Genomic DNA, 20,142 nt, shown 5'->3' with positions numbered 1-20,142 from the left:
TTGCATGAAAGGCCAAAGCGTAAATACCTGTAGATCATAGAATACGGATTATGAGATCCATGTTTGTGAGTCGACCCGATTCCCGAGAACCCACAACAAACCAGGCCCACATGATCTACAGCCGTGACGTTCATCTCTTTTGCTTGATGTGCGTCGGAAATAAGACGAGAATGGCCTCTCTTACATTTGCCGTGAGCATTAGACTCCTCGGTAGATATAAGGGTTTAGTTCAATAGTAGCAGTAAGCGCCGTCTTCTTATTATTGTTCCTTCTGTTCTTTTTGTTCTTTGTACCCCATTCTGGGAAAGAGTTTTGCCAAGTAGTATAGTTTGGCTAACTAACTTAGCATGTCACTAGTAGATAGAGCTCATGGGTTGGGATTAAACCCCTGGCTGCCCTGGAAATGCATTGTGGTGTAGCATCCGAGTCTGCCGAGGTTATCCAAATCGAGGTTGGGGTCAATGGTTCGGTCTCGGCTTGGGTCTATGACAGGACTGCAGTGGAATTGTACATATGTAAGCAGCTGGTTCACTTGTATACACAACGTAACACCCCCAGTAGCATAATCATCTGAACTCATGGAATCGATTGATCTAGTAAAAAGTAGAGAAATAGAGGCCAGTGCATCATGTATATCAATTCCGTGTTTCTGCGCGAAATATAAATATCCACCAACTCCTCCCACTGTCAGTGGGTATCTTGCAGTTTAGCTATGATCTCCTGACCCTCTTCAGCACTAGTTAGTTGTAGTATCCATACGCTAAACTAGTCAGTCAATGACTTAGACCACTATGTATCAAAGCCATCAATACTGACTCAAACTCTACCAAACTTTTGCATATCGATCCATCTCAACACGTGGTTACTCAGGGTTCATGTTATTCTTGGTGCGGGTCTATTCCGAACCGGAATATTGATATTGAGCTACAGCAAGAAAACACAATCAAGACGTGCTAATAATACCCTGGACCCCCTTTTCGTTGGTCCGACTTGAAAGCCAAGAACTTGTCCTCGCCACTTCCCTGCGATGGTCTGATCAATTACAGTACTGCTTGAACCACTAATTTCCGCCCCTGCTTCAGCCGTCAGAGATATCTCCTGGCAAGGATTGACATCCCTACAGCGTTACATTTTCCCCAGAACGACCTGCCCAGATGGGACATATTCCCCCGCGGGGAGAAGCATAACAGTCTCTTGGGAGTCTAGAAGATCAACATGCCTGCAGATGCCTGTAGATGCCTGCAGATGCCTTGCAGTTAGATAGTAATGCATGTTGGTTCAACCAATATCTGAGTTGGCTTAAATACCACGCTGATCCTGTCCTGTGACCCAAGCTGCTTGCAATCAGTCAATCAGTCGTTCACTCCACTCCTTAGCAGCTATTATCACTATGAAGTCCCTTCTTTCGCTGGCAATCTTGCCACTAGCATTAATTTCCGGTACTAGTGCCGCCTCCAATTGTCGATGCATGCCAAGCGACGCTTGCTGGCCCTCGAACAACGCTTGGGCATCCTTCAACAAGACTGTTGATGGAACCCTTATCAAGACCGTGCCCATCGGAACACCATGCCACGATCCCACATACGACGCTGATGCTTGCGCAGCCTTGCAGGAAGCTTGGTCGTTACCACAGACTCAGTATGGAAACCGTCCTATTCGCCTGACAGGTCCCGTCAAGGCTAATCATCTGTTCTTATAGCATCGAGTCATCTTCCTCGGTAATGCAACAATTCTTTGCCAATCAGAGCTGCGATCCATGGTTAGCACAGAGTCGTCCTTGTCTTATCGGAAATTATCCCAGCTACGCTGTCAAGGTCTCCAATGCGCGGCAAGTCGCGGCTGCTGTCCGCTTTGCCAACGACAACAACATCCGTTTGGTCATTCGCAATACGGCACACGAGTAAGTGCTTCTCCGCCGCGGCTATCCATCATAAATATGGAAATAAAACGGAACAAATTGTTTACTGACATCTCCCTCCTAGCTACTTTGGTCGTTCCACAGGTGCAGCCTCACTTGCTATCTGGACGCACCATCTAAAGACAAAGGAAGTCATCCAATGGTCCGACAAACTATACTCTGGTCCTGCATTCAAACTGGGCGCGGGTATCCAAGGCGCTGAAGCCGTCGAGTTTGCCAACTCTAAGGGTCTCACTGGTGTTCCTGGTGAGTGTCCTACTGTTGGTCTGGCTGGTTTTACCCTCGGCGGTGGTCATTCTCCGCTGAGCACCAGCTTTGGTCTTGGCGCCGATAACACCTTGGAGTTCGAAGTCGTCACTGCCGCCGGTCGTATAGTTCGTGCCTCTGCCAAAGAGAACAGCGATCTATACTGGGCTCTGAGCGGTGGCGGCGCTGGAAACTTTGCTGTTGTGACATCCATGACTGTTCGCGCTCACAAGACAACTACTATCGGCGGTGCTACTTTGACTCTGGGCGCAGGAACAGATAAGGATGTGTACTATGCTGCCCTCGCCAAGTTCCATGAGCTTCTGCCTGCCATGATTGATCATGGTCCTACCGTCGTTTACCTGGTGACTGCTGCTGGTCTTTCCATCAAGCCTGTTACTCTTGCTAACTCGACGGGTGACTACGTTCGTGACAAGGTTCTTGCTCCATTCACCGATTACCTCACCAAGAATGGTCTTAAGCACACCGTTTCCTATACAACACTGGGTTTCCGAGACCATTATGACCTCTACAACGGCCCTCTTCCCAATGGTCACATCGACTCGTCTCAATTCCAGTACGGCGGCCGTCTGATTCCTCGATCTGTTCTCGAGAACGACAATGTCGCTTTCAGCAAGGTGATTCGCAGTCTTTTGTCCAGCGGTCTCGTCATGGCTGGCAGCAGCGGCACATTCAAGGCACCTCGGGGTGTCTCAAATGCTGTCCTCCCTGCATGGCGCAAGGCCATTATGTCGATGCAGATGGGAACTCTCTGGGACCCTCTTCGTTGGGAGGACATGCTTGCGGACCAGAAGAAGATCACCGAGGTTTACATGCCTCAGATAATCGCCGTGACTCCTGGTAGCGGGACTTACATGAACGAAGCCGACTTTAACCAGCCCAACTGGCAGGAGACCTTTTACGGCACTAACTGGGATCGTCTCATGACTATCAAGAAGAAGTGGGATCCCAAGTCGTTGCTCTACAACTGGCGAGGTGTTAACAGCGAGGTATGGAATGTTGCAAAGGATGGTCGTATGTGCAGGGTTTGAGTTATGATATGAGTTTTGATCTTTATATTTGAGGTGTACATATAGTTTAACGATAACTTGGCATAGCGTGGTGTATGAAATATATGGGAGTTACAGATCAATTAACCTATTAGATTAAATTCGTGATCATCTGATCTATTGACTAGACACAGATACATGTATTTGACATCCGAGTCCACAAACTTTGCGTCTCAACTTGACAAGTCCGATAGTTTGCAGACTGCTGAAACTTGGGATAGTGCCTGTTTGGCATGACGAGGTTCCTTGCATGGAGTAAGTACAGTGTCTCTCTAGCGACAGCCTACAGGTAACAGCAGCATGTCATCAAGGCAACATGACTCGATGATGTAGTTACGTTACTAAGACATGATCTTAGTGACAGACGCCACCTGCGGGATGATATTGTGTTGCCTCAAAGTCTAACTATGCTTAAACTTGATCATTGGCCACTCATTCCATCATCGAACCTCTAGATATCTTACCCCAACACTGTCACTGCCAATGAGCCGGTGACGTTTTTCACTCAAACGGTAATTAGTTTTTCCCCTCACTTTACAACATGATCATCCGCAGAAACATGATTGGCGGCGCTTGTGTCACAAAGCTAGTACACAAATACACAAACATTCCGAAAACAGAAAGAAATAGACAAGCAAATTCAGCTTGTTCATATTTAACGGCTGTTCCCTTCAGTTCAGTCACTATGATATCAAATTTGTTTGCTTACCCAACTACAGGGTATCTTTGTTTTACCTAATATGAACCAATATCCGGTGGAGATTGAATTGCGCTACATATAAACACGTTGCCGAGTTGCCGACACTTCCGCGTCTTCCATTCCTCGAAAGAGATCGAGAAAGACGTGATAATTTTCTTTTTTTTTTCTGGCTGTGCTTACATGCTAACAAAGTCTCCAAAATGGCGCCTGTGTACAAGATTGCTATTATACAGTTTGAACCCAAGGTAGGTCATCGGCAGGGATTATGCATAAATACGACATCCCACATTTTCAACTTTGGTTGATGTCATACAAGCTGACTCATACATCAAAAGGCCATTGCTCTTGAAGAGAACTTTGCCAAAGCTGAAAATCATCTACGGTCTGCTGCAGAAAAGGGCTGTGATATAGCTCTTTTGCCAGAATTCCATCTCACATCATGGGTTCCCGAACACCCTGAATTCGTATCCGCGAGCAAGAAGTCAGCAGACTATCTTTCAAAATATCAAGACCTTGCACGGGAACTCAACATCAACATCGTCCCCGGCACAATTTGCGAAGTCCACAACGTTGTCGACAGCAAAGATGAAGAGCTTCGTAACATGACATACTTTCTAGCCGCAGGGACCGGCGAGATTTGTAGCGCGTATCAGAAGAAGAACCTGTGGCATCCTGAACGACCACACTTGACTTCATCAACGCACACGCCACATACAGCTTTCGACACACCGTTGAAACATTCCAACGGTAAGCCCGTACGCGCCGGTATGCTTATTTGCTGGGATCTTGCTTTTCCGGAAGCGTTCAAAGCACTGGTCAATGATGGCGCGGACATTATCTTGATTCCGTCGTATTGGTTCATGAGCGATGCGGGTGATGAAGGAGGTGATCTGAACCCTGACTCTGAGAGATTGTTTCTCAACTGTGCTTTGACAGCGAGAGCCTTTGAGAATACAGCTGCCATTGCTTTTTGCAATGCTGGTGGGTTGAGCTGTGTCAACATGCCCATTCTGGGTCCACTGGGAAGAATTGAGGTGGGAGAGGAAAAGATGGAGATTGTCGATGTTGACTTGGATGTTTTGAGAATTGCCGAGTCACAGTACAAGATCAGGATGGACATGCAGAGTGAAGGGTGGCATTATAAGTATGGGATGAATGCTGGTGAGAAGGCATAGTGAAAAGGTTGAGAGTCAGCAACGAACACGATGAAAAGTAATCGTATTGACCGTATTTGAACAGAAGATGGCGTCTATGCATTTGTGTTTCATACACTAAATTACGCCCATGCTTCAGCGGTTGACACGTTTGATACCCTGAGGAGTGCATAGATAATTCACAAGATTGGGTCGAAGAGAGGCCAGACTTTCAACCAATTATGTTTCTGGCCGAGGATTTTACCTCGGCATGACACGACGGTCACGTGCAAGGATCCAAAGGTCCCACTTGTCAGTCATTCAACTGAATCTTGACAAAGCCGTCGATGTCTGTCCCATATCATCACTACGGGGATGGCAAAACAGTCAAAGCATCATTTTCCGGTCACTAACGTCAAATAAGTCAGGAAAAAGGCAAAAAAAAATGCGACCGCGGGGAGTCGAACCCCGATCTAGTGCTACCAATTTATCAGATGGAAGGCACCAATGCTAACCGCTACACCACGGTCGCTTTTAAACATGACTCGTGTCATTATTGGAGGCTGCTTCCAAAGAACATCTTATATAGATGGATACCCCTGGATTACGACAGCACAGAAGTATCCAACTGCCAGTCTCTACAAATATTCATTTTGACGTTCACATGAGGCGCCGAATCCCTTACAAGACTCCTAAACTCTTATCCAGGGCCATTCATAACAGTACCATTGTGATTCACACTCCTGTCATCATCGCCATATCTGCTTTCTCGAACTCTTAATCACAGAGAACTGAATCTCTTAATTGCTACTCTGTGTAGGTTAGTTGCAACTTTAGAGACTCTCTGTTGTCATGCAGACTGGCTCCGGCTGCCCGGTCTTCCAATTTTCCCCAGCCTTGTCAATTCATTCCTACACCCATATAGAAGAACGACGGTGGGAACGTCGGCGCTCATATCCGAATCTGTGGTCAAAGGAGATTCATCGAATTCTACTGCATATCCTGCATCTGACACTGGCACTCGTTTCTAAGCATTATTCTAGAATCCCTGTAGAGGAAGATGTACGTGGTTCTGGTAACAATTGACCCTGTCTCTTGCGAGAAAGGCCAGCCATGATGGCCTGGGATGTACAAAATCTCATGAATAGATTTTTTACTGAGAGGAATATATCGATGTTTACCACCATATGGTAGTCGTTATTATATCGTCAAGAGACAGTGGATACGAGATAGTACATACTAAATTCTGAGGAAGGACTATGATATTTATGATATCCATTACGATGTGTAATGCCTGAAAAGATGCATAAATAGCCCTAGTGCTGTTGTTGTTGCCCCGAAGTGGCTCGTTCATGCCCCCTCGATATTAGTAGCGACCAAGTCGTCGCCTCACTTCTCCATTGTCGTGCTTAAGGCAAATTTTACATGTAGTGCGTTTGTTGGAGGATAAACGGCATCTCAGTTTCCGTTGTACAAATTGCCAGAGTTTCCGCCAATACCAGTTTAGTCAATGATTCTATGCTACAGGGCATGTTGCTTCATCAAACTCATGTTGCTCATGCTCCAACTCAAGTGCTTAGGCTCTGATAGCATCACTAGCACCATGTAGTATAATAGCAGTCCTGTTCAACCCAGCAACGTCATCCGAGATTGAGAAAATATCTGAAATCATACTTTCCCATATTTTACACCATATTTGACACCGCATGCCTTGAAGAGAAAGCAATTGGGTCAATTGGTGTGATACTGGACCTAGATAGCTGTTAGATGTTTGTACCTTGATATGATCGTGTTCCCTATCAGAAGAAATAATGCCAGCCAGGTCATCAAGGTTCTCAGTAGGTCAGCAGGGTTGATTTCATCATAAAAATCTCTCGATCCGAATACTCCCAGGGTGGTACTGACTTGAAGATTATTAGTTGAGCCAATTACCTTGCGAGAATTTGAAATGCCTTCAATTCAACCTTGCCACCCTTAATCTTGAGTTGTGATCTCCTACTCTATTGATGGTTGATGTTAACGTCGACGGGCCGTATTTGATGCCTTGACGAAGTCTCCTGAAACAATAAATCGATGTATTCGTCATAGAATCAATGAATGGCTGACGACTACGGTGCTTAGCATTGCATTCTACCTGGTTGGCCTCAACATCGCCAACCCCTGTATGTCGTCAACCCATTTGGCGACTCCACACTATATAATGTTTATTTTGTGAGCTACTAGATCTGTTTGACCATAGATTAAGTCTCCATCTTCGGCTTTCATCAGCCGTAGCCAATTGAGTTGTCGAAATTGTCATCAAGGTACTTACACCATCTCACCCTGATGGCCACTAGGGATCACACCTTGATGAGCACGGATGATATCTCGTGTAAGTCGAGAATGAGTAGAAATATCCGAGTTGGAGAGCAAGAAATCACCCTTTCTTTTCCTCAGCTTATACATTCTCTTATTTATTTTTTCTGTATCCTTTTGTGGACATTATCTTTTTTTTTTGGCTTTCAAAATGGCTAAGACCAAGGTCAAAGGCACCAAGAATAAAGCTGCCAGGAAACCCAATGTTCCTCCAAAGGCATTGCCTGTGACACTCCTTTCAGGATTCCTGGTATGATTTCCCCGTCATTTGACTCTGTGTCTTTCTAATCGCACCCAGGGAGCCGGTAAAACAACTCTTCTCCAACATATCCTCCGAAGTGAACATGGTCTTCGCATTGCAGTGGTAGTCAACGATATAGGAGCGTAAGTATTACATCTCCTCCGGGTAGAGTTTGTTCGCCTGACGTTTCAGTATAAATGTCGATGCATCTCTCATCAAGCAAACCCACCGTGTCAACAAAACACAAGAGAAAGTCATCGCTCTCCAAAATGGCTGCATCTGCTGCACCCTTCGAGGAGACCTCCTCGAAGAGCTTGTTCGTCTCTCTCAATTGCAAGAGTTTGACTACATAATCATTGAAAGTAGTGGCATCAGCGAGCCTGAGCAGGTGGCTGAGACGTTTGACTCGCGGCTAGCGGAACAGATGGATACCATGGGGTCTATCGAGGGTGCACCTGGGCTTGATGCTGACATGATCAAAGTCCTCAACCAGCTGTAAGTCTTTCTCTTTTTACCGCTACAACTTCAAGTTCATTGTTGGAATATATTAACCTGTCAATAGAAAAGAAGCTGGTGGTCTGGAAAAGTTTGCCAAACTTGATACAACTGTCACTGTCATTGATGCATTCACTATGCTCCATGACTTTGACACAGGTGACCTGCTATCTTCCCGAAGAGATGATGTTACACCAGAAGATGAAAGAACAGTGTCGGATCTCATGGTTGATCAAATCGAGTTTGCAGACGTCATCATCCTCAACAAACTCGACATGGTTAGTCAAAGTCTTTCTCTTCCATTAATTATCATTAATAAACTTCCAGGTCGACGCATCCACAAAGCCACGACTGCTGGACTTGATAAAGAGGCTCAACCATCGGGCCAAGGTCATCGAGTCGAGCTATGGAAAGGTTGATGTCAAAGAAATAGTCAACACAGGCATGTTCAATCTGCAAGTTGCCCAGTCAGGCTACGGTTGGCTTCAAGACCTCCATGAAATGACTGTCCGTGAGGTGAGACACGCACATCACACCAGAAATGTCTTTCACATACTGACTATCACAGGTCAATGGACGTAACGTTATTACACCAAAGCCCGAGACGGAGGAGTACTCTGTCAGAAGCTACATCTACAGCCGTCATAGGCCGTTTCACCCTCGACGACTTTGGGCATTACTATATGACAAGTTCATCCTTCAACTTGAGCATCCCGACGAGGATGGTGATGAAGAGGAAGAAGAAGACGAGGAAGATGATGACCTTGAGATGGTTGACTACGCAGACGCTCAAGACCCGTCGGCGGAAATCGACCAAGCAACTGAAGACTCGTCTTCATCACATGGTAAACGCTCCGCGCCATCATCACCTCGAAGCTCACACTCTACCATCGAGTCTGCACCTTCGCCAGAGCCTGCTTCCAAGAGGCAAAGGCTCACCGACGAAGAGATGGACGAGACAGAAGATTTCTTCACGCCACCCAACGAAGTAATCCTTGAAACCAAGCGCAAGCATCCCATCTTCGCCCGTCTCTTCCGTTCCAAGGGTGAATTCCTCCTGGCAACACGTCCCCATCGCGCAGGAGACTGGTCCCAAGCTGGTGCAATGCTCACCATGACAGACGGGAGGCCATGGTTCTGCACCCTTCCTCCAGAGGACTACACGACAGGAGACGCAGAGGTAGATGGTCTTGTACAGCACGATATCGAAAAGGGCGGCGAGTGGGGCGACAGACGCCAGGAGCTGGTGTTTATCGGGGAGAACCTGGATCACAAGGCGCTTGAGAAAGTGCTGGATGAATGTCTCCTGACGGATGACGAGTTCAAACAGTGGGAAGACGTTATGAGAGATGAGAACAAAAGCGTAGAGGAGAAGCGTGAGGCATTGGAGGATCTGTTTGATGATGGTTTTCCAGATTGGTCCGATGATGGTGAGGAGGATCATGAGGGGCATGACCATTCGCATGCGGGTGGGTTGAGGTCGATTAAGAAACACTTACAGGAAGTGGACTAGATTGGACTGTGTAGAGCAAAGAATTCAATTAGTTTAATCATCATCTGGGTAACTTGCGCGTAGTAATGAGCTCCAAAACCTCTGATCTCATGTCAAACTGTGTCCATGTATGGCCGCCCATGCAATTAGTCCAGTGGCCAATCTGTGTGGGGTTCGTTCAAAGTAAGCGTTCTCCAATCGAACCTGATCCAAACCCAAAGTCACTCTCAAACCTGCCCCATCATAGCAAAGTTGGCATCAACTGCTTCCTTCAGTACGAAAGAAAGGACTTCAACGTCCCTACCCATGCAGATACTTCCCTTCGCCCAGTCCTTAATCAGGGCTCTTGCATGCCATATAGCAAGACGTTTGTTGTATATAGACACCCTTTTCTCGCAAGAGCTCTTCATGTTCTGCCTCAACTCAATTACCCAGTCGTTTCCCTCTTGGAGGCGAACATCGTGTCGTTGAAAAGGGCAGAACAGGCCTTGTAGAGGTTCCTTTGGACGATCGGATGGTTTTTCTGTTGTGAAAGTGATGCTGAGTTGTGCTGGTTGGGTCTTGTAGGTGGCGACGCCGAAGACGGGAGTTTCGCAGTTCGAAGACTCAGTACAGGCCGAAAAGGTTCGATGGTCGCTTGGTTGGCCTGAGAATAAATGTCAGAAATACACAATAGTGATGCCCTGGAGCAGTCTTACTGCAGATGTAGCCAACTTTCAGGTACCCTCTGACAACAAAGTCCATCTTTGGCTTGGACATTTCTCCCTTGTCATCCGACGCCCAATCTCTGAACACAGCCTTCAGAAACTCTTCCATGGTACAACTAGTTTCAGCAAACGTCACGCCATCATCGGAGGCCATGTGGCACGCGTGAAGTATCTCGAAGCATCGCTTCAATTGTGTGTCGTCGAGGTCATCGGCCGAACGGATAGAGCGCGGTTGTCGAAGGAAGTAATCGCCAAGTTCAAGTGCTGAAAAGAGGTGCTGTCGCAATACTATGTTGGAACGAGGAATAGGAGAAACGCTGCGGCTGTTGTTGTCTGTCAGTCTCGGTTCTGTGGCATCGGAAGAATCTTGGTTAGAGGAACGGAACGTTGATGCAAAGGCTGGAAACGGGAATGTCTCTGGCGGGGAGAGAGCCGAATGGGCAAGGGAGGTTGGAGGGGAAGAAGAACGTTTGGCATACATTTTGAATGAACTGCCGTTGTAGGAAGAAAAGAGAAAGGAGAGTCCTCTGGGAGGTTCTTAAAAAGTGAGGCCTTCATGACAAAGGGCGTTGGTGCAGTGAATCATCGTGGTGCAGAAGAAAAGACTGCATCGAACCACCACTTGAAAAAAGCACGATAAACACGAGAGAAAGCATTCAGGCAATCGAACAAAAGCCAAAAGGAGCTTTGAGCAGATGTGACAGAGGGAAGAACAGTCCTTTGAGTAATATGGATCTGTCAATAATTAGCTCCCTAGTCGGGTAGGGTAGTCAGTCAGGCTCGGCACTTTGACTCGGGCTCCATAATGCTACCTCCCTGACACCCCCCTAAGAAAGACTATTTGGATAAAGATTAGTTAATACTCTACACACAAGAATACGATTACCAGACAGATGAGATCACAGGCGAAGACCTCACCGATGCTCAAAGTCTAGACTACAGTGATCGATAGAGGTGGAAATTAGCTGACAGATTGTATCAAGCCATATCTCGATGATGTGTCACAAGCCAATCCGAATAGATATCACTGTCGGACGTCCGCTCCGGGTATTATTATTGCACAATGCAACTTTTACGACTTAACCTTGGAACTAAACTGCATCATTGTCTAGAACCCACCCCATGATCGGTTTTTTTTATCTTGTTTTCTTGAACAGAACGATGTATCAGTTTCCATCTCTGTTGTACTATAAAAATGTTATAAAGATCGGGAAGCTAATCGCTTACTTCCGGCGTCTCTTCCCAACAATCACTGTATCACTCTCAGTTGGTTAGGGGTCAGCTACCTGAATGACGCCCACTAAGGTGTCATGGCGTCTTGAGATAATGTCACGGGGATACGGCCGCACACTGTGCCTGACGAGATATTTGCATAATCGTTTATAATACTGCTTTCAGGGTATGCGAGAGATCATCAGCCCAGCAGGGAGAATACTGGAGCGTCAATCACACTGTTCGATGTGCATGGATTGTTCAAGGTTCGGTCTGGAAGGTTCAGATGTGCCAAGGTGCTCTACTATTACATACATCGTGCCCTGCAAGGGGGTAAGGGTTCATCAAGTGGTTATTGGTTTTTACGGCTCATGCAGGAGCACTTGCTGGAGCAAATTGAGAGTGTGGCGTGGAGAGTGAAGTGAACGGGGTGAAGCGATCGATGCATGCCTACCACGCCCAGGCCAATCCAGACTAGACCTTGTAATTTAATTTCCATTTATTAGAAGCCTTAGCACCGAAAGCGATATCAATGGCACAATACTTTGTCTGTTCCTGTTCTTACCTCGTTGAGAGATGACCGTTCTGACCTTGACGCAAGAGGCTGGAGACGGTGAATGGCGGTGGCTTGGGGTCGAGAAGAATCGACTCAAACGCCTTCCTGCAGGAATGTACAGCTGAAACCAACAAGAAAAAGTAGTAACAGGACCTGTGCTCGAGCCCTGAGCAAGTATCTACCATCTTTGCGGTTGTTTTCATCTGTCTGAGATGAGTAGATACCAATGATCGATCAGAGATGAAAACAACAGAGCAGCAGTATTGACACAGAAATTTCAAGATGGCATGCAGGACTGAGCTATTGGGTACCTATTGAATGAAATCTGGATGGGCCGAATGTTGAACTGAACAACAGTGAGTGATAAGTGAGCGAGAGTGTTGCAGATCTTTTAAAAAGGTTGTCCCAGTACGGATACTGAGGGTCTACAAGCCGGAAAGTATATCCATGATATCTGATTGGTTCGGAGCTAGAGACGGCCAATAGGACATGAAAGACTGGCGTCGATTGAGCACTGTATGGACTAACTACTAACTAAACTGGTAAAACAAAATAAAAAAAGAAACAAGACTTCTGATACCCCTTCCGCCCTCTCCTGTACATACATTAGTAGTTACCTCTTTTCTCTTCTCCCCCTCTGACATTTATCACTCTGTTAATACATAGTAAATATATATTTCTCCAGCCAAAGTTTTTTGTTTCATTGATCATTAATATCTTGAGATGCTGTAACGCCAGGTAACATGTCTCATTTCTAATGATTAATTTTCTGTAGCATTATGCCCCTGCGTTGTCCTTTTTCTTTTGGATTCTTTCTCTCGTTAAGCTTTGTATTACCCGCTGTGTTTTGGTCCCTTGTATGCTGTGTCTTCACCCAAGACTACCTGGTTGGTAGGCACAGTGGCTGCTTGTATCAAAGCCACTCGCTCCCTTGCACATCCATTGTAAATGATGGCACCAGTCAAATATGCGTTACTAGGTACCCCAATCACATATCTCGGAGCCCGTCCACCAATCATGAGTATCGGACTTGATTTCCGAAACCAATAAGAAGAGCCCTCCTTTCCCCCCTAACGTTTCTTGCTTTTGTCACTCTTCGCCGACCTCCCAGGGCTAAGATACATCAGGCGTAGATTGTCTGTTATCACTGAGACGTTAATTCCTTCCTTTCCCCTCTGTCTCTGATCCTTTCGCGTATAGTGCAGATAACCTGCTGGGGGAGTGGCCTTGTTCAACAAACTCGGGACATATCATGATGTTTTATGATGTATCAACATCGGAATTGGTGGGCAGACTATCTGCCGTCGCCATGGTCCGGGTCGTTTGATAGGCTGTCATGTCTTCGCAAGATGGATCCCCGGCTTAACGACGCGACGCTACAGGGTCCTGTGTCGATGAACCTCGATGCAGATTGATCGATTTCACAATTTGGAAGGGTTCAACCACGGCCCCAGTACGTGAACTACAGTACATAGTACATATCTACGCGAGGGTACTCTGTAGACTTTGAGGATCCATATCGCTTTTACTCGAAAGCCAAGTCGTTCAATATGCTTCCTTGGCAGTGTCAGTCGGGCTTTGGTACCTCTCTGTCTGTATTCGGTAGCGAGACTAGTCGCGTCCCACATTGACACAGTATGTACATACGATATTAGACGCTTGGCTGGGTCGGTCCATTTCACAATTCTCACTCGCTAACTCCCACATCTGAACACGACCTTGTCGTTGCTTTTCCCCTTCCACATGGCTCCAACTTGTAGGAGTTTACTGCGAGAACCCCCCTCCCTCTCTCCCTTGCTGATCAACGGTTCAACAGTGATAGCATGTACGTATTTGCCATTTGTAGCATGGCGCTTTTACGCCTTGTAATCCCATCCTTTTTTATTTACCACTGTCCCCGTCTCTACTAACATCTCTTCTTCAAACTGTTTTTAATTTGCAATTCCCTTCCAAGCTTTGACGCTTCCGTCAACAGATATCCACTTCACTGCCTACTCTGGTGGTCGAAACCTGACAGCCGTACACTAAAAACCTTCCCCTCGGTCTTTGGCCTCTTGGGTTAGTCACTAGGACTGTATTGATTGACTCGAGTACACAAGATCGACCATGGATACGGTCGACCTTGCCCATCAGCAACCGCCAGGAGTGCAACAACATCCACCTGGCGTCATCTACGCGCCAGTGTCGTCGGATATGAGCGCTATCTCCCAAGGGGCTCCAGGCATCAACCCATGCGATATGTTAGCTGAGGCCCCCTGGGGACAGTGGTGGTCCCCCAGCGATGCTGCGTTTGCCGAGTCGGCCAATGTTACTGCTCCAGTACTTTTTGGTCAGGAGCAACACTTGTTTTACAACGATCCCACCTTGAACCCTGAACATCTGACACAATGGGATTATCCTTCGACATCCACACAAAGCTATCCTCGTCTCTCACCATCAACCGAAGCTACAAGCTGTGACATTTCACCTGGCAAAAGTCGTCGAGCCTCTTCCGTAACTCAACCCGACAAACAACAACGCAAACGAAGCACAGCAGCGACAGTTAAACCCAAGTCCCAGCACTCAACCACAAGGTCGACAAGACGCGCTTCCACAAGAAAGGCATCTGAAGCAGAACCCGACACGACTGCTGCCACGGAAAAGCGCAAAAGGGGTAGAAGGTCGAAAGTGTCGACCAAGCAATCACCAAAGCCCGAACGAAACAAAGACTATGACGACGATGACTACGGTGACGCGGAAGCCGACCAAGATCAAGAGTACGACAATCACAGCAAAAAAGTGCAGGAGAGAAACCGAATCGCGTCCAACAAGTTCCGCGTTAAGAAACGTGAGGACACCATAAAGCTCCGGATTGACGAGGAAGACATAGAGCGAGCCAATCGCGACCTGAATAATTGCGTATCCGACTTGACGATGGAGGTCTACGATCTCAAGATGAAGCTACTGCAGCACACAGACTGCGACTGCGCCTTGATCAAAGACTACATAGCGAGCGAGGCCAGGCGATACATCAAGGATTTGGGTGAAGGCAAACATCCTAATGCAACGCCCCCTCTTCCACCACAACCGCCTTTTCAATACATGTATCATCAGCATCAACTTCAGTAGACGCGTGCATCCGTCGCATGATACATACAACTTCGACTCGGGATATATTACGAACTGGAATGTCCATCATGTGTTTTCTTATGACTTATGTTTTAAAACGGTAGCGGTGGGGCTGAAAGCCTTCTACGCTGGAGTAGCTGGCACGTATCAGCCATATATTTGACTTACCATCATGTTTGTTTGGGCGGCGCTGTTCACGAGGGGTTCGGGGTTATTGTACTTTGTTGATGTATGGGTTTTACAAAGATCTTACAGTTTTTGAGGCTTGACTAGGATCATAGCCAGATCTTTGTACGCACTACATTAAAAAGCCGAAGAGCTCGGCAGTCTTTTCTTCTTCAGACTTGTGCAACTATAGATGGTATCTACAGGTCAAGTTATGAAGTTGTTGCAACTTTCTTGTTGTTATTATCCGTGCGTATTGTAATATGTATCTTGCATTGTCTTGAGTGATTACAACCAAGCTTTAGGCACCGTTAAGTAACCAGCGTGACTGCTCTCTGACGGTAGATTAGTTATGATATGTAAACTTACCTCCAAGATGAAGTCAAAGTCTTCTCTTGCCTTACGTTTCCCAGCTCGCCAAAAAGAAGAAGGGTCCTTGGGGTTTAGCCAACTGGATTTGCTGGAAGTTTCCAGGAAACGTGAATGGTCCAACGCCTCGCGTAACCGGCCCAATCTCTCAGATTGTTTCAACACGTCGGACCCACGAAGAAGAAAATAAGGATGGTGGTACAGTGCTGCACATGTTAGGGTTCGTCAGGGTCAGGAGGCTCATTTCCATGGTGTGTGGACAACAGCTCCACACCCTCAATACGTAGCCCAGATACACCTTAATACCTGCTAATACCGGAAATAGACTGGTGGGCCCAGGCCTGGAAACAAGAGTAGCTTCGCGATTGTTGACTCTTGAGATTACCAACAGCATTAATCCGGGACCAACGTGCATTTTCCAAGGTTGAGGTGATTTGATGTGCATCATTTCCGTGTATACAAGACACACCAGATGCAGCATAAGCAAGCAAGCATGGGTGTGCAAAAGGAAGGATTCATGCTATAATTGCAAGAGGTGCATGCTTAGTGCCGAGGAGACAGTAGCCAGGGACACGGGTCGTTTACCAAGTAACCCGGGTTTGCTTTTTATTCCGCCGAGCCTCACTGAGTTATTCCACACCAAACAATTCTAGTATGGGGGATAGAAAGCAAAGCCGTGATAGTCCTAAAGAAATGGTGAGGATGGGTGGTCATGGCTAATCTCGAGGACAGTGCTGGCCGTCACATCGTAGTGAGAAGTGACATTTACCTATAACTATCTAGACTAGATAAAATATGCGTTCTACTTTGAAAAGAGATCAGATTCACTCTCCGTCTCCCTGCCGTGACACAATACAGTACAAGTTCAGCACGGTAGTACAGTGACAGCATCTGACATGCTAGACCGATACATAGGAAAGGCCAAAGCTCTCAACCAATCATACCTGACATACGGACTCGAATCCGATTGGCTTTACGTATGGCAACTCAGTATCGCACGGAGGAAGCCTCCGAGTTGAGGTCTAGCCAATCACAATTTAGGTATTTTGCCTCAGTGGTTTCTGTTGGGTCATGACAATACACTCTCAGTCAGAGAATGAAAAGACTTGTCTATTTTTGTCATATTGTTGCGTTTGTCTTGCGGTGAAACAGACTTAATCGTAGCGTTAACAAGGTGAACTCCCTTCTGTACTGATTCCACATAGTAAAGTCTTTTCACTGCCCCTTGAATAAAACATTCGGATGCAAAGGCTCTTGTAATATATCATTATACATATTGAGCATAGCTATACTATAGTTTAGAAGAAATTAACATAGGGCCAACTTATAATCTTCCCTAGCCAACTCTACTCCAAGATTCACTCTACAGGCAAAGCGTTGTGATGGTAGTGTGTAGCCTTGACGCCTGAGAATACCCCAACCACCACATCTGCCTGGTCTCTGCCGTAGAGTTGTATTCTATGATCACTTTACCAACCCTTGCCTTCAATCCTAATTGGTAATGGTATTTCTTGGTTCAAATCCCTTCACACGTAGCATCCCTTCCGGATGAAGTGGATACGACGCCTTGTTGCACACCCCCCTGACTTTGTTATACGATAGCGTTACCAACACAAATCTATGCGAGACTATTTGATGTTTTTGTGTAACATCTTCAAATTCTTGGTAGAAATGTCTCATAACCTGTTACATATCTCGCGACGCGGTTTAGCACGAGCCTATACGCCTCGTTTTTCCCCACAAGACTCAGTACACTCGAGCACGAAAGAACAATGTCATGGCAGACTCGGCTACGAAGATAGAAGACAGATCGATAGAATAGAGTACTACTGGCTGGGATTTATTGTACTGTCCAATGAACAGATCAAGAATCGGCGTCTTCATGGTATATGATGTCGAATGAAACAACACAATATCACTAACGCGCACGATCGATGATTTCTCTATACAATGTCGAGATCGAGTCTATGATACTTCAATATCCCCGCTCGCGCCCGTTACAATATCTACTCGCCGAATCAGTATCCAGGACTATAACTCCACTACCATACATAAACTTCACTCAATAGGATGGACGCCCGGACGGTCCATCCCTCTTTGTCGAGAACATAACGCGACAAACAAATGTACAGCACTCCCTTCGCGTCGGAGCTGCAACTTCTAAACGAGCCAGAGATACCGGAGCCAGTCCGAAACAAGACAATCCATTAGGAATTCTTGTGCCTGCTGTTGGCTCTCTCCACACTCGATATGCACCTCAAACAAGGAAGTTAAAGATTAGGGGACTGGCTACGGGCGTGAGTTTACTGCAAATCCTCACACCATTAGTACCTAGGTAGACACCCACCACTGAGAGAAGACGCAGAGACCACAGAAAAGCCCAACCGTCAGCAAGTGGCTCATGGTGGGGGCAACAGACTTGACAAGCCTCTACAGCCCAACCCAAGTAACACATGAGAAGATGGACTGATCAGAATCGATCGCGGGTAACAGTCAGTCATCTAGCTATCGGAGTTTGTCGCATGTTCCACCTTTTTCTACTACATAGTACATAATTCTCCGTTAACCTTGACGTAGGTAAATAGGTAAGGTGAGTGACAACCCGTCACGTGGTGTTGGAAGCAACCCGAGATAATACGTCAGAAATCTTTGAGGATTATCTTATCACATTGTAGGTAGAATTATGCTGAAGGGGCTAATGATCCATCTTGTAATGGCAGGGCATTGCCATAGAGGTGGATGCTGTATAAAAACGCGTCTTGTTGGATTTATGCCCGAGGTATTACGCCATTATGTTGTAATCGGCCACAAACGTACAGTCAAGAAGACATGTTAATTGCTAAAGACCTACTTCAATATCAGACTTGTTCCTTTCTGTGAAACACCAGAGACATATATGACAAGTGACTGTCGCATATATGTCGAGGGTGCGCTCAGTTGAAGGAAAATACCAACGCCATAATGCATGCAAATCATGTCCCTTGCCAGGAAACAAAAGACCCGTCAGTCTTATCCCACAGGGTCCCATCAAATCAGATCACTCCTTCGGCGGAATCACTCCGGCCGTTGTCTCGACTAAGCGAGGGAATTCAGTAGAGCTAACCACTAATCTATCGCTGTACCCAAAACATAGACCAAGTTAAACAACGTCGACTGTTTGTTTCCACTCAGGTTCTGTCCAAGAAACTGGGCAAATAGTGAGCCAATTTCAACCCATAAACCCAAAAGTATAATGCGGGAAATACTTCCAAAGCCAAACACATCAACGACAGGCGATGTTACGAGATCAAGTGTATGCGAGGGGATAACAAAGAGATCACCAGTTCCTGTCGCATGTCACGGTACGTTTGCAATTTGTCGTTGTCTAACAGCTAACCACTATTCTGACTCCGGAAATAGGTTGCAGACGCCGCAAAGTCAAGGTGCGTTCGCTCCCCAAAGGACGGCATGCCTTGCCCCATCTAATATAGGGGTTCTTAGTGCGACGACCAAAGACCGAAATGTACTCCCTGCCAATCGTCAAATGAAGAATGCAGGTTCCCTATGTCACGATTCGGACGGATCATCAACTTTGAAGACCTGCCATACACGGAGCAAAGATACCAATCTCTATTGACAGTACTGGAACTGATCCGCGTGGCGGAGGGGGAGGAGTTAGAAGAGTTGCTACGTCAGATTCAGAGTGCCAAGTCGGTCCACGACTTTCTGGATAGTGTGGACGAAGCAGCTTTACTATTACCGCTTAACGATATGTCCAGATCGAATGACCGCGGTCATGAAGAAAAGCGATGAAGGATGGACCAAAGCAGGAACACGGCCCGTCAAGTCACAGAAGGACGGGAAAATATGAGGACGATGGTAGTTTATGGTTACATACCTACATATATCACACGAAACAAAATACAACAAGTCCTTTGACGATGATACACCATTCCCTATTAATGCTAGGGCAAGGCACGAGCTGAGAGAAGATCTACCCACCCGGAAAATAACCCGCAAGCTCTACCGAAGATTGAGGAGCAGGAGAAAGCTGTTCGGGCCAGACCGAGGTGAACGAATTGGACGTTTTATCCAGGGACCGGGGATAACTTTATTTGAGACTTGACTACAGTAACGATTCTTGGTTGGGCTTAGGCCTCGGGTTGCCTGTTTAGGACATGAGGAGAGAGAATATTGTTATATCCGGGGAGGATGCCAGTGTGTACGTACATGATAAGACAACGATGAAGAGCAATGATGGAAACAGATTTAATGACTTGCAAGAGTTAGTTGTATACAGGCAACTTCATCTTGAGTTTGGGGTCTCATTATCTTACAAGGAAGTTGTTGATCTGTCACTGTATTAAACCTGGTTAATGCTTATAACGGGGTGATG

At 46.4% G+C, this 20,142-nt stretch overlaps 5 protein-coding genes and 1 non-coding gene across 6 annotated transcripts; 4 read left to right on the top strand and 2 right to left on the bottom strand.

Annotated features, from left to right (window-relative positions):
• Positions 1-1,390: 1,390 nt before the first annotated feature.
• Positions 1,391-3,216, top strand: FPOAC1_011620 (uncharacterized protein; the record flags this gene model as incomplete). The annotated part of the gene is made up of 3 exons (XM_044855991.1): positions 1,391-1,638; positions 1,700-1,900; positions 1,983-3,216. The coding sequence occupies 3 exons, from the start codon at positions 1,391-1,393 to the stop codon at positions 3,214-3,216; spliced, it is 1,683 nt and encodes a 560-aa protein (XP_044703304.1).
• A 918-nt stretch (positions 3,217-4,134) lies between these two features.
• On the top strand, positions 4,135-5,109 carry FPOAC1_011619 (uncharacterized protein; the record flags this gene model as incomplete). Its single annotated transcript, XM_044855990.1, has 2 exons — positions 4,135-4,179; positions 4,270-5,109. The coding sequence occupies 2 exons, from the start codon at positions 4,135-4,137 to the stop codon at positions 5,107-5,109; spliced, it is 885 nt and encodes a 294-aa protein (XP_044703303.1).
• A 404-nt stretch (positions 5,110-5,513) lies between these two features.
• On the bottom strand, positions 5,514-5,599 carry FPOAC1_011618. Its single transcript has one exon. It is a non-coding gene; the product is annotated as a tRNA-Gly (tRNA).
• A 1,974-nt stretch (positions 5,600-7,573) lies between these two features.
• On the top strand, positions 7,574-9,671 carry FPOAC1_011617 (uncharacterized protein; the record flags this gene model as incomplete). Its single annotated transcript, XM_044855989.1, has 6 exons — positions 7,574-7,672; positions 7,721-7,806; positions 7,856-8,158; positions 8,226-8,436; positions 8,486-8,674; positions 8,727-9,671. 6 exons carry the CDS (start codon positions 7,574-7,576, stop codon positions 9,669-9,671), a joined length of 1,833 nt encoding a protein of 610 aa, XP_044703302.1.
• Positions 9,672-9,877: 206 nt separating this feature from the next.
• FPOAC1_011616 (uncharacterized protein) lies at positions 9,878-10,838 on the bottom strand (the record flags this gene model as incomplete). The annotated part of the gene is made up of 2 exons (XM_044855988.1): positions 9,878-10,296; positions 10,349-10,838. 2 exons carry the CDS (start codon positions 10,836-10,838, stop codon positions 9,878-9,880), a joined length of 909 nt encoding a protein of 302 aa, XP_044703301.1.
• Positions 10,839-14,231: 3,393 nt separating this feature from the next.
• Positions 14,232-15,233, top strand: FPOAC1_011615 (uncharacterized protein; the record flags this gene model as incomplete). Its single annotated transcript, XM_044855987.1, has 1 exon — positions 14,232-15,233. The coding sequence occupies one exon, from the start codon at positions 14,232-14,234 to the stop codon at positions 15,231-15,233; it is 1,002 nt and encodes a 333-aa protein (XP_044703300.1).
• Between the last annotated feature and the right edge of the window lie 4,909 nt (positions 15,234-20,142).

This window comes from Fusarium poae, chromosome 4, assembly GCF_019609905.1.
Source record: "Fusarium poae strain DAOMC 252244 chromosome 4, whole genome shotgun sequence".
Lineage (NCBI taxonomy): Eukaryota > Fungi > Ascomycota > Sordariomycetes > Hypocreales > Nectriaceae > Fusarium > Fusarium poae.
This window is presented reverse-complemented; position numbering and strand designations above follow the sequence as displayed.